At 57.3% G+C, this 12,703-nt stretch overlaps 1 protein-coding gene across 1 annotated transcript; it reads right to left on the bottom strand.

Moving 5' to 3' along the window:
• Nucleotides 1-4,293: 4,293 nt before the first annotated feature.
• On the bottom strand, nucleotides 4,294-8,342 carry SRM (spermidine synthase). Its single transcript, XM_003989486.6, has 8 exons — nucleotides 8,095-8,342; nucleotides 7,374-7,494; nucleotides 6,764-6,856; nucleotides 5,784-5,937; nucleotides 5,154-5,237; nucleotides 4,916-5,061; nucleotides 4,709-4,831; nucleotides 4,294-4,602 (listed from the first exon to the last, which is right to left on the bottom strand). Exons 1-8 carry the CDS (start codon nucleotides 8,259-8,261, stop codon nucleotides 4,582-4,584), a joined length of 909 nt encoding a protein of 302 aa, XP_003989535.1. The 5' UTR covers nucleotides 8,262-8,342; the 3' UTR covers nucleotides 4,294-4,581.
• Between the last annotated feature and the right edge of the window lie 4,361 nt (nucleotides 8,343-12,703).

Below are 12,703 nucleotides of genomic sequence, written 5' to 3' on the forward strand. Positions count from 1 at the left end.
AGCTAGCCAATCCCAGGCTGCCTGGGGGGCTCAGTCGGTTGAGTGCCCGACTCTTGATTTCAGCGCAGGTCACGACTCCAGTGTCATGAGAGCGAGCCCCGCGTCGGGCTCTGCACAGTCCTCTGCCAGACTAAAGCTTGGGGGTAGGATATGGCTGAGATGTGTGTTACTCTGTGGCCAGGCCCTAAGGGACGCTGCAACTTCTGTCTGGCTCTTTTTGGGATCAGTTGCTCTGGGGGAGGCCAGCTGCCATGTTGTGAGGCCACTCGGTATCCCTATGGGGGGCACATGGGGGAAGAACTGAGGCCTCCTAGCAACCACCGGCGTAATTTGCTGGTCACCCATCAAGTCACCAAGATGGTGAGGGACCCGTCTTGGAGGTTGATCCTCCGGTTCCAGTTAAGGCCAGGTGACTGGCCGACGGCTTTGCCGCAAACTTACGGAGGAGTCTAGACTGCACCAGCTAGCTAAGCCACTCCCAAATTCCTGACCCGCAGAAAAGCATTTCAATCTGCCACCTCTGAGGTACTTTTCAACACAGCAAGAGATAATCCATAAAAATGGAAAAGAACAAATCTCAAAATGCTAAAGGGAGATGATTTCCAACATAGAATTCTATACCTATCCAAATTCTATGCCCATCAGTCAAGCAGTGGAACAGGGACATTTCATGTGTGTCAGATTTTTGAAGCATCCCCTGTCCCCTTTCTCAGAAAGTTACTAGGGAATATGCTCCACCAAGACCAGGGAGTAAACCATGAATCGGGAAGGCATGAGGTCCAGGAGACAAGACTTCTGATAGGGAGTTCCACCAGGGGTGGTCCAAGGCTCAGGGGTAGTCAGAACACTTGTTGAGTCTAAACATTAAAACCGTTTTTCAGGGGCGCCTGGGTGGCTCAGTCGGTTAAGCATCCGGCTTTGGCTCAGGTCACGATCTCACGGTTCATGAGTTCAAGCCCCTCATTGGGCTCTGTGTTGACAGCTGGGAGCCTGGAGCCTGCTTGAGATTCTGTGTCTCCCTTTCTCTCCTCCCCTCCCCCACTCACACTCTATGTGTCTCTCTCTCTCTCAAAAATAAATATACGTTAACAAAAAAAACCCTACTTTTTCAGTAGTTATTGTTTCTTAAAAGAGTGCTATGTACTTTCTGGTATAAATCATAGTGAACAAATGCATATTAGGTATGTTAATATTTCCTGTTACTGAACATTCCATTGAACATAATCATGAATGAACTATAAATTATAATGGGGCAGTTACTAGGGTCTCATAGCAAAAAACTGGTGAGCATTCTGTCCAGACCCTCATGAAGTATATTGAGTCCAAAGATCTTAAAAAGAGCTTTCAAGATTTGGTAAAAAGTTCGAGGCTGAACTGGCAATGAATTTATTAAAAATTAAGACAATGTGAGGGGCGCCTGGGTGGCTCAGTCTGTTAAGCGTCAACTCTTGATTTCAGCTCAGGTCACGGTCTCACAATTTTTGAGTTCAAGCCCTGCACAGGGCTCTTCACGGACAGCGTGGAGCCTGCATGGGATTCTCTCTCCCCCTCTCCCTTTCTGCCCCTCCCCTGCTAATGTGAGAACACACACACACACACACACACACTCTCTCTCTCTCTCTCTCAAAAGAAATTTAAGCAGATGTGAAACACCCCCAGGGGAAGTGCAGATGAAGTTGGTCTCCTGTCCCAGCCGAGAGTGACGTTTATAGAGCTGTACTGGCACCCGTGCTGAATGTGGCCCCAAGATGATCGTTTAGTTGTTGAGAGTGTGGCTGGGTCAGGGAAGGGAAGAACGAAACCCTCAGCTTCCCTAGTGGAAAGTCAACAGATTATGACTGAAGCTGCCACGCTGAGAGGCAGTAACTCAGGACGCTCCAGACGTGAAGGCAAAGACCAGAAGCCTCGGCTGAAGAGGCACACGCGGCTGCCTCTGCGAGAGGTGCAGTGGCCGAGGAGGCCTGCTGTTTTCCTTCCAAATGCTCCACCTACTGGAATCCTTACACCGGAGCAGGGCTAGTTTCGATAAATAAGTCAACTTCAAAGCTACGGGGTGCCTGGCCGGCTCAGTCAGTAGAGCATGTGACTCTTGATCTCAGGGTCACGAGTTCAAGCCCCGTGTTGGGCATAGAGCTTAAAAAAACCCAAAAAACCCAAAACTCAAACAAAAAACCAAATCCCCAAAACGTCTTTATCCGCCATGCCACAGAGGGGGCCTGTTTGTGGCCCTCTCCGGCATTTCTGGGGCCTCGGGGCTCAGGCCACGTCTGCACTGAATGCCCCCCTTCTGCTTTGGCCCATTAGTCTGTGTCTACATCACACCCACCTCGATGTGGGGCCCAGTGCTAGTCCCTAACTAATGTGCACCCCTTCAAGGAGGCTTTATTAAAAGTTGGGTAAGTGGAGGGATTTACGCTGCGGACTACTTCAACGTCCAGGAGAGGCATTCTTGTTTCCCGATGGCCTCCCTCTTTCTACACCTTGGGGCCTCCTCTCCTCTTTCTCTGCCCTGATAGGCAATCCTGATTCTCACGTACTCAGCAAGCACTGCGTCACCTACACTCCTTAACGAAGCCCGTCATGGGTAAGGGCTATGAATGCTCCCATTTTTACAGGCAGGGTAAGCAAGTCAGGAGCGGAGCGGCTCAAAGCCACAGAGCCAGCAGGAGGCAGGGTTGAGATTCAGATCCAGGTCCAGAGCCCCTGCCAGCAGCATCCCTCGGGTTAACCTGGGGACAGACCTTCCTGGAGTCTGGTAAGATGGGCTGGGGCAGGAGGCGCCCTGAGAGCAGAGGCCCGGTGATGTCCCTGCTGGGGCCCGAGGGTGCCTGGGCTGAGCTGCAGAGGCATGTGGGGCAGGCAGAGTGGAGTGGCTCTCAGAAGGCCAGGTGCCTGGTACCCCCCACCGTGTGCTGACTAGATGTGTGGCCCTGGGCAGCATCCGCCTCTCCTGGGCGCAGTACCTTACAGGCAGCTGTGAAGGTTTAAGGAACGAAGACCTGTGTTGGGTCAGGGCTTTGTAACTGGCCACCGCATCTTCTTTTAACTGACACTCTGCCTTGCGGCCCAGACTTGTCGTGACACCACCCGGCCCCCCTGGGAGTGGGGAGACCTGGGGGAACAACGCCCATCCCCAAGCCTGGGTTTCTGGCAAAGTTAGCGATCAGGTGTCAGAAGGTGGTCCGGGTCCAGTGAGGGTGTGGGGTTGGGGTGCGTGGAGCCCAGAGCAGGGAAGTGATCTGCCTGCGGCCGCTCAAGGAATTATCTGTGCAGCTGGAGGCTTGCTCCCCAACCCCGTGATGACTGCAGTTCCAAGCCCCTGAAACTGTCGGGTCTGGGGTAGCTGCCCAGGGCAGGTGCAGGTCAGGGGGGTGTTCTGGCATCCTTCCTCCCTGCTGGAGCCACTCCCTTGTCACCGCCCTGCCAAGTCCCCTTCCAGGTCAACTCATCCTCCGGCAGTGCCTCCGTCGAGGGCGGAGAAGGCAGTTGGTGAGGTCGGCTTTTCCAAGGAGCAGGGCTCTTTCCTGTAGACCCTGAGATGGGGGTGGGCTGGAGGCCTCCCCCCTGAACCTGCACCGTGTTGTGGCTTCTCTCGTACCAGCGGAGCCTCAGTGCAGGCCATCGGGAAGGGTAAGGTGCCTGGGGCAGAGGATGGAGGTTCAGCACCTTGGAGAGGGGACAGTCCTGCGCCCACAGTCCTGGTATAGCCACCCACACCTGATTTCTCAAGCTCTCTCAACGCTCGGGGGAACTTCTGGGAATGGACCACAGCACACTCACGGGTTGGCAGGCAGGATCGGAACCTGAGTCTGAATCCTGAGCCACGTTAGGGCACCTGATGTGCTTACACAGGCCCAAGTAACCGGACCCCAAGCATGCCCCAGCCAGCTGCCTGGAGTCATCTCCAGCTTCCCCACCCCAATCCCCAGGATGGCACCTGACAAGCCTGTGAGTGACCCAAATTCTTCTGAGACGACAAAGCCTCCGAGCGGCCCCGCATGATCTTGTCAGCCCCACAGCCCCGGCCCCAGGGGTCTGTCACCTCTGTCCTTGTGGGGTTCGGTGAAGGAATGACTAAGGCAGTGTCTCAGGACAGATGTGGGCCCAGTTTGATAACTGCTGTGTCCCCCGGTGCCTGAGGTCGAGGGCCAGTCCAAGGCTACACAGGGAGGGCGTGGGGCAGACACCTAGAGGCCCGACACTGGGGCCGCCTTGGAGCCTGCTACACAGGAGTGTCCAACCGTGGCTGAGGTGGCGCCCGCCTGGGCCCACTCAAGATCGGGGGACACACGATTCAGACTTTGTTATAAATACACGTGTTTGGTGAGTGAGGGTGACAGAAGGCGGAGAAGGTGCCATACACAGCTGCCATAGGCTTGGAGGCTGAACGCCACATTGAGAGAGACAGACAGTCCGCCCAGCGGGGCAGGCTGGGCAGCATTCCGGGGCCTGTAACACTTGCTTGGTGGGCGCGCCGGTGGGGCAGGGTCGGGGGGGTCCTGTCCAGGGCTTGTCACACCCGGGCGCCCCGGAGGCTCCCTGGCCTGAGGTCCTGGGCAGCACGGGCGGCGGTACCTGGGCTCAGCTCACGTCATTCAGGGCCTGGGGGGACAGAAGGCCTCGTCAGGGGAGTGCTGGGTCACGTGGGGGCTCAGGCGGACCCTCGGGAGGCCCCGGGCCCCCCTGCCGGGTCCTGCCAGCGGCTCACCTTGCGGGCAAACTCGGGCAGGACGAAGGCTGCCTGGTGCACGTCGGAGTTGTAGTATTTCAGCTGCATCTGTTCAACCTGCTTCCGTGTCAGCTGTTGCACGGGCTTCCGGAAGTCGGTGCCCTGGGGGCGGGGGACGGGGGGCGTCAGGGAAGCGCCTTCGTGCCCACTGCCCCCCTCCTAGCCCCAGGAGGGAGCGCAGCTCACCGGATTTTTGCTGCACAGCATGAAGCCTATCTGGCCGCTGGGGTAGGTGGGGATACTGCAGTAAGCGTAGGCCACCACAGGGAAGAGCGACTTGCAGAACTGTCGCATCTCCTTGATGAGGTCCAGGTGCAGCCACTGGCACTCACCTGTGGAGAGAGCAGGGCAGTATCAGCGCCGGCAGGCAGGGCCCCCCAACACTGGAGGACCCCCGCCCCGCCCCCGACGCCGGCCTGCTCACCCTGGCAGCAGAGGACGCCATCATCCTTGAGAGCCGTTTTCATGAGCTGGTAATAGGACTCCTTGAAGAGACTCTCCGCAGGGCCTGCAGTGGTGGGGACAAGGGACAATGGCTGAGACCTCCTGAGCCTGGCTCTGGCAAGTACCACCACTGCCCCTTTACACGTTCACAGCTGCCAAGGGGGCAGGGCCGGGATTTCAGCCCAGGTCTGTGGATTCAGAAACCAACCACAAAGAGAGTGCTTTTGAGGAGCGCAAGGACCCACTGTCCACCTGAGGAGGGCTCCATGTCTTCGTCCCATTCCTGGGCAGGGAGGTGGGGGGCTTCTCATTGCCATTTTGTTGGGGGACTCTCCACCCTGGGCCCTGGGTTGAGACTAGATCCCTGCCCTGATGCTGGCCTATTAAGACCAGAGAAGAGGCTGAAGAAGAAACTTAGGCCTCAGTGGGCCAAGACCAGAGCCCCACCCTCCTCTAGGAAACCAACCTGTGAACTTTGGGCAACAGCGTGGTCTGCCTCTGCTGAGCCAGGGCTGGGTTGGGGAGGTAGTAACCAAGACAGGAAAGACGCAGGACCCCCGCCTCTGGACGGTGGCTGCCAGGGGGGGCCCAAGGCCCATCCCTCGCTTACCCATGGGGTCTGAGGAGTCAGTGATGATGACATCGAAGGCATCCTGGTTCTGTTTCATGAACTCAAAACCGTCACCCACGTGTAGGGTCAACTTGGAACTGGAGTAGCCCACGGCCATGCCCGGCAGGAACTTCTTAGAGACCCGAATGACGTCCTGAGGAGGGAGGAGGGACCGGGATCTGCCGTGGGGGTTGGAGGCCCTCCAGCAGTCCCTCTAATCGCCTGGTCACTTGGGCAAGCCATTCATTTTGTGGAAACCCGGCTTCCACATCTGTAAGATAGGGGGCACTCTGGTACCTCCCTCTCAGTCATGGCAGGATGGCTCCTCCCTGCTCCCCGGCCCACATCCCACTGTCCCTGTTCTCTGTCCCCAGACCAAACTGTCCCTTCTGAGTGACTTTCTTGCTATCTCAGAGGGAGGCGAGTCCAACCTCTTCCAGGAGGACCTTCCCCTGCCTCCACGTGGCCAACTGTTTTCCATCCAAGCCTCAGCTGAAATCTACCTCCTCGGGAGGCCTGCGCTGACCAGCCTTCGCCCGTGAGCTCTGAGCCTGCCTTTTCCTTTCACCCCCGGTTCCCACCACGCCTTCACCAGATCACCCTCTTAAGTCTCTTCCTCCCCGGAAGACAGACTCCAAGGGGGTGGGGACTGGACGGGTCCATTCACCACTGTGCCCCAGCATCTAGGACGATGGCTGCTGCATACTAGATGCTCATTAAAAACAAGCTGAGCGTAAAGGGTAAACGCACGCACGAGTAGTTGGAACGCTCCTGGATCTTGACTTGAAAACCAGCTTAGTCTTACTAAGAGCCAGCATTGAGGCACACTTATTACGTGCAAGGCCCTTTACCACCCAGATCTTCTATTGAATCCTCCCAACGAAGAAAGAGGCTGAGCAAGGTTAAGCAACTTGCCCAAGGGAACACAGCCAAGTCCCAGGGCGGAGCTGGGACTTGAAACCCCAGAGCCCAACACTCACCTCATCAATCTCACACTGGACCACGGACTCCACGGAGGAATGCTTCAACACCTCCCGCAGGACACCCCCGTCCCCACCCCCGATGATCAGCACCTAGGAGCGGGAGGAACAGTCAGAAGCAGGGCATCAGCTGAGCACCAGCCTCACCAAACAGGCTCCAGCAGGACTCAGCGGCCTGGGCCCGCACGGGGCAGATACACTCACGCAAAACCATCTGAACAGGGTAGGTTTCTCAACCCCGCTGATGCACAGACCTTATTATTTCATCTGCTACTCTCAGCAACGCTGTCCTGCCTCAGGAACCTGGCACGAGGCGTCCCCTTTTCCTGGAAACTCCTCCCAGGGCTGCTGCTTCTTAAGCTTCGGGCCTCAGTGAGAAGGGTTTGCTCCTCAGAGGCTGTGTCAGCCCCCACCCTGTGAAGTGGGCCCGCCGCCACCCCCACCCAACTTACTCCCCTTGTGCTTTGCTAACACTTTCTGACAACCATTTAGGAAGCAGCTGGGCCGAGCATGGGCACATCCATGCGCGTCGGGGCCTCCCGCACTGTTCTGCGGGACACTGAGCAGTGGGCTTCCTGTGTGGGGGCTGAACCTTGCCGAGCCGGGGTACCTTGCGTGGGTTGGGGTGGCTGCAGAGGGGCAGGTTGGCTATCATCTCCTGGTAGGAGAACTCGTCCCTCTCTGTGCACTGGATGACGCCGTCCAACACCAGAACGTTGCCGTAGCTCTTACTGAAGGCAGGAGTGACAGTTAGGGACCTGGGTCCCCTGCAGTGGGGGCGATGTGCCCCGACTCGCCCTGGGTGAGAAGGATCTCCCCCGACCTGCCAAGGGGTCCCAGGGGGGAGTACTGGGGATGACACGTGGCGAAGCTGGGCAGGCAGGCCCGCCGGGTGGGGGGTGGGGGTGGACTCAGGGTCCCGGCTCTGACGTGTCCGGGACTGACACGTGGAGCTCGGCGCGTGGGGTCGGCGCAGACTCCGACTCCCTCCCCGCGGAAGAGGACCGCCCCAAACGGCGGCCCCCGGCCCAGGGAGACCGGGAGCAGGGTGGGGAGGGCATCGCGGCAGGGGACGGGACCGCGGGAGGGGACGGGCCTAGTTCTTCAGAACTTCTGACAGTTTTGCATGGGGAGGGGCGGGGGGAGAGACGGCCGGGGGCGGGGGGCGAAGTAAAGGGCGCAAGGCAGGGGTCGGGCAGGAAGAAGGGTGGTCGGGACCGAGATTCGGGCAGGAGGAATCCCGGCTGGCTCCGGAGCAGCGGGCAGCGGGCGGTCTGGGCTGAGGGCCGCCGCAGGCGCTCGGTGGCGCGGGGCCGGGTGGGCGGTGGTACCTGCGGAAGACAAGGATATCCTGGTACCGCGAGCGCTGGTGGTGTAGCAGCTGCTCCACCTGCAGCGACAGGGCCTGGCCTGGCCACAGGCTGCACGTCTCGCGGAACCAGCCCTCGCGGATGTCAGCGGGGCCGAAGGCGGTGGGGCCGTCGGGGCCGGGTTCCATGGCGGGCGGGCGGGCTGCGCGGGGCGCGGGCCCGGGACTGCAGGCCGCGCGGAGCCGCAGCACAACGGGACCAGCTCCGCCCGCCGCCCGTGAGGCAACCTAACCCTGCCGGCGGGGCGGGGCCTGCCGGCAGGGGCGTAACCCAAACTCGCCAATGGCGGCGCGGATACGGGAGCGCGGCGGCCCGGAGGCACCGCCCCCACCGGCGCTCAGAGCGCGCTCATTGGCTGTCGGCCCTCAGCGCGGTGTCAGTGGCTGGTCGCTCTGTCCGTCGGCGGCAGCAGGGTAGTGCGGCCCGCTCCGAGGGGCCACGTGGGGACGGGCCCGGGCGGACGGGCCCAGGCAGCGGGGAGGGTTCCGGCTCTGGGCGATCCGGGCCGGCGGCTGGGGTCGGGTCCGCGTCCGTCCCCGGGCCCCGCGCTGGCCGGGCGGTGCAGGCCCCCGGGCCCCGCCCCTTTTCCGGGGGCCGGGAGGCGCCGGGGGCCGCAGGGAGGGAGCGAGGGGGCGCCCCGGCGCGGAAGGGGAGACCGGAGCGGGCGTCTCGGGCCGGGCGCGGACCCTCCGAGCGCTGGGACGAGCTGACCGCCCGCCTGAGCCTTCGGTCTGCAGAAGCGGGAGCGGGCGGCTACACTGCAAGGCGCAGAGTTACGTTGTTGCGCCAGGGCGGACGAGGAGAGTGTAGCTCTCGCCGTGTCCCCAAATTTGGCTCCTTGTTGGACGGAAAGTGTGGCTTGTCGCCAGGCGCACTGTTGTTGTTGTTGTTGTTGTTTTACTTGAAAAGGACCGACTTAGCTCCCTGACTTCAGCGAGATCTAGCCATTTTCTGTCCGATTCTCCTCCGACCCATGAGCTGTGTGGCTGGCTGCTGGATAAGGAGTCTTTTTCGAAACGAGTTTCTAAATTTACGAGCAATGTCCCGGAAGAGGCCAACCCACGTATATTCAGCACCAAATAAGACTGGCACGCGAGTTTTTTTAATTTGTCTTTTTATTTTTTCAAACCAACTGGGCTTTGCTCTTTGAAGGGGTGGGCGGGAACGTGCTGTTTTTAGGAAAATGTCAAGGAACTTATCTGAATCACATTAAGCATGCTAATTACCAAATATTACATGCTAATTGCTCTACACGCATAGTTCTTTGCACGCCAAGGAAGGGAGCTGAAGCTGGTGTAAAACTACCCGTGGCATGAGAGGGATGTCTTTTGACTGACGTTTTGCGGCCTCCCCTCGGAGGTGGGAAGCATGTTCTCTGTAACCTCAGATGAGTAACAGGCTGCTGTTTACCAGCTGGTGCAAGCCTCAAGCCTTACAGCAACAACGTATCTTGGTTGGCTTTAAGCTTTTACAGGGAAGGTGAGCCAAGACAATAAAAGAATTGCTAGGAGACGTCTCATACAAAGCCGTTTCAGGACACGAGGTCATTCAGTAGAGGGTCGCACAGCAGGTAAGATTCTGTCCAGTTAACCACAGGCTTGCCTGCGTTCAGTCCTGTACTGGGGTCATGGCATTTGCCTCACAGCCTGTACAACCTCCGTCAAGACATTTGCACCTCTGAGCTCTGATCGCTTGTTTACTTCTGTGTCCCGAGGCAGACTGTAAGCTCCAGGAGACTAGAGCTGGCAGCACTGGGTTACAGGCTGAGTTGATGCTGGCGGCCTGGGCCCTAGTCCAGGCCCCTCGTAGTCAGCTGTCGCGGCTTTCTTCCAGGGACTGCACAGCTGAGACCAGACAGGGGCCCTGGCATTCCTGGGGCACTGCAAGGTCAGGGGATGGGGGGAGTGGAAGATCAAGTCCATCCCATGCCCCCTGTGAGCTGAACAAAGCTGCTCCCAGCATGCGTCTCCTCACAAGAGAAGGAACATAAATGACATCTTATCGCCTCCTGTAGAGGAAGGGAAACCACGGTCTCCGCCTCAACACCAACAGGGAATGGGATCTCTGGGATGGTGTGTCTAAGCAGTAGCTCAAACCTTCCAAGTTCAAAGAAGACAAAGGCCCTGAATAAAATACAGGCAGAAAAGTCCCTAGATGTACAGGACCATGATCCATCCCATAAATGCCACTCGACTTCAGATCACGAGGAGGAAACGCAGTGCTTCTGCCAGAAGTGGCCATATTGTGGAGCCCAGTTATTCAAAGCAGGTGGGGAAAACCAGGATGGCGGCAACCAAGGTATAGCATGAAATGTTTCCCCGAATTCAGACCAGCGTGCTTTTAAGATTCCGTTGTCACGCGTCACTGTCTAGAGGGTCAACTATCCCAACCTGTTAAAGTGTAGATAATATGTAAAAAGGGGGAGAGGGGAGAGGACAGAGGTGGGCGACTGGCCACTGTCCAAGGTGGAGCTTCAGGGGGACCGCGTGGTAAAGGTATGTGTGCCTGTCACCGGAGACTTTTAGCAGCTAGCACCTGAGGCATGTTTTAGGCACTGTGTTCGGCCAGGCTGACAGCTGTGGCCATGAGTGGGAATGAATTTGGCCACCGCGTGGTATTACGTGGTGAAGATGTTTATGGCAAGCTGACCAAAGTGCCACAAAGAGCAGCATGCCTCCTTGAGTGAAGAGCCCTCCTCGTAGATCCTCTCTCCGCCGCCAGCCCGCTGACCCTGCAACCTCACTCCTCCAGAGCCCAGGCGCGGTCCTCCGCGGTTCCAAATCACCGAGCCTTTCCTCCGCAGGCTTACCCATCCTCCCACGGCCTTGGGGATCCACGTGCTGTCCCCATGGCTTGACACATCAGTGAATGGAAATAGAGCTGTTCTCCAAACGTCCCCAAGGTTCAGGTCTCCATCCCGTGGCTCGGGAGTCCTGGACTTGTGGTTTCAGGGCCCGGCCAAGTTTCAAAAACCCATCTGGGGACTGACGTTCAGGTTTTGCCAGCTCTTTCTTTTGCAAGGAATGACACTTAGACCTCAACTAGTACTACTGTTCATGGTCCCCATCTTTTTAGAAAACAAACGCACCAAAAACCATTGCCACAAAGACAAAACTAATAAAGATAATTTCCAAGTAACGGACAAGGAATTGTTTTAGCCACGGAAGAAGCTGAACACACAGTCTTCGTTGTTCTCATCTCCCCCTTGGCCTGCGTGCGGGAAGCCCACTGAGGCCCGCTAAGCGAGGCCTGGGGCCCACCGCCCCACTTACCATGGCGGTCCTCAGACTTAGGCCACTGTGACAATCACCCGGAGAGTTTGCCGAGCCCGGCTCCCGAGGCCGCAGCTCCAGCCTGGTTTGCAGCTGTGGGGTGGAGCCTGGGTTTCTTTGTATTACAAGGTTCTCTGGACTTTCTCCCTTCCTCTTCCAGGTCCGACCCAAATGTGCCTTTCACGAAGTCTCCTCGGGCCATCCTCAGTAGAAAATGATTGCTCACTCTTAAAAATTCCCATCTGTCCCATTTTTTAAAAAAAAAAATTTTTCTTTTTCAACGTTTATTTATTTTTGGGACAGAGAGAGACAGAGCACGAACGGGGGAGGGGCAGAGAGAGAGGGAGACACAGAATCGGAAACAGGCTCCAGGCTCTGAGCCATCAGCCCAGAGCCTGACGCGGGGCTCATCTGTCCCATTTTTTAATCGCAGGGACTCTGAGATTTGGGGGGAGACTGCTTATTGTGCCTCACTGTCCATTCTCTCCAAACTGCATCAGAATCCTGGACTTTTAGGGGCACGTGGGCACGGAAATGACTTTCCCAGTAGCCCTTGCTGTGGCATGTGACTATAGGCCGGCCAATGGGAAGTGGAAACGGGCAACTTCCACGTGAAGGGAGGTGGGTGGGCATCTCCCACTCCTTCCAGCTGAATGGAATGCAGATGTGATGGATGGAGCCACGGCAGGTCCCCGTAACCCATGCGGTGGAAGCCCTATGTTCCTGTTGAGAACGGCAGCGCCACACTTAAGTGCCAGAGGGAGGACTGCAAAGTTGTCCCACTAGCTCTGGACTAACTAGGACTGAGGAGAGAGGAAAAAAACATCTGCTTTGCTAAGCCACCGACAGTTTGGCTTTTCTGTTGGTTGCGACCGTTCCAGTCCTGACTAGGCTAAACATCAGCCCATTTGGGGCCTGGGCTGTTCTTCGCTGTTCTGCCTGACTGGCTGCTCCCTGGCAGTGCACCTGCTTTGGCTTCACGGCTCCTCCGGGGGTCGCACACAGCCAGCCCTCTCGATGATCTCTGGGAAAATTTCTATGAAAATATGTTCTTTGTTTAAGTAGTTGTGAAAACAAAAATGATGGTATATTTTGTGCCTTCTTGGCTTAATATCCCATCTCGATATTAAAATCAAACGGAATTCTGAAGAAGTTCAATGCTCCATTATTAAGAACATAAAAATGCAAATATACATGTTCAATAATGGTGCTTAACTAGAATGAATTTTGGAATGAGAAAAGATAGAAACTTTAAAGGTGAGAAACTGCAGAAGCATAAATCCAAGTTTGGAAATGAA

The sequence above is a fragment of the Felis catus genome, chromosome C1, assembly GCF_018350175.1.
Source record: "Felis catus isolate Fca126 chromosome C1, F.catus_Fca126_mat1.0, whole genome shotgun sequence".
Lineage (NCBI taxonomy): Eukaryota > Metazoa > Chordata > Mammalia > Carnivora > Felidae > Felis > Felis catus.

Coding starts and splice junctions, on each gene's coding strand:
- SRM (XM_003989486.6), bottom strand. CDS start 8,261: ATGGAACCCGGCCCCGACGGCCCCACCGCCTTCGGCCCCGCTGACATC. Junction 7,495..8,094: donor GATATCCTTGTCTTCCGCAG/GTACCACCGCCC, acceptor TCCTGCCTTCAG/TAAGAGCTACGGCAACGTTC. Junction 4,832..4,915: donor TGCTGTGCAGCAAAAATCCG/GTGAGCTGCGCT, acceptor CCCCGCCCCCAG/GGCACCGACTTCCGGAAGCC.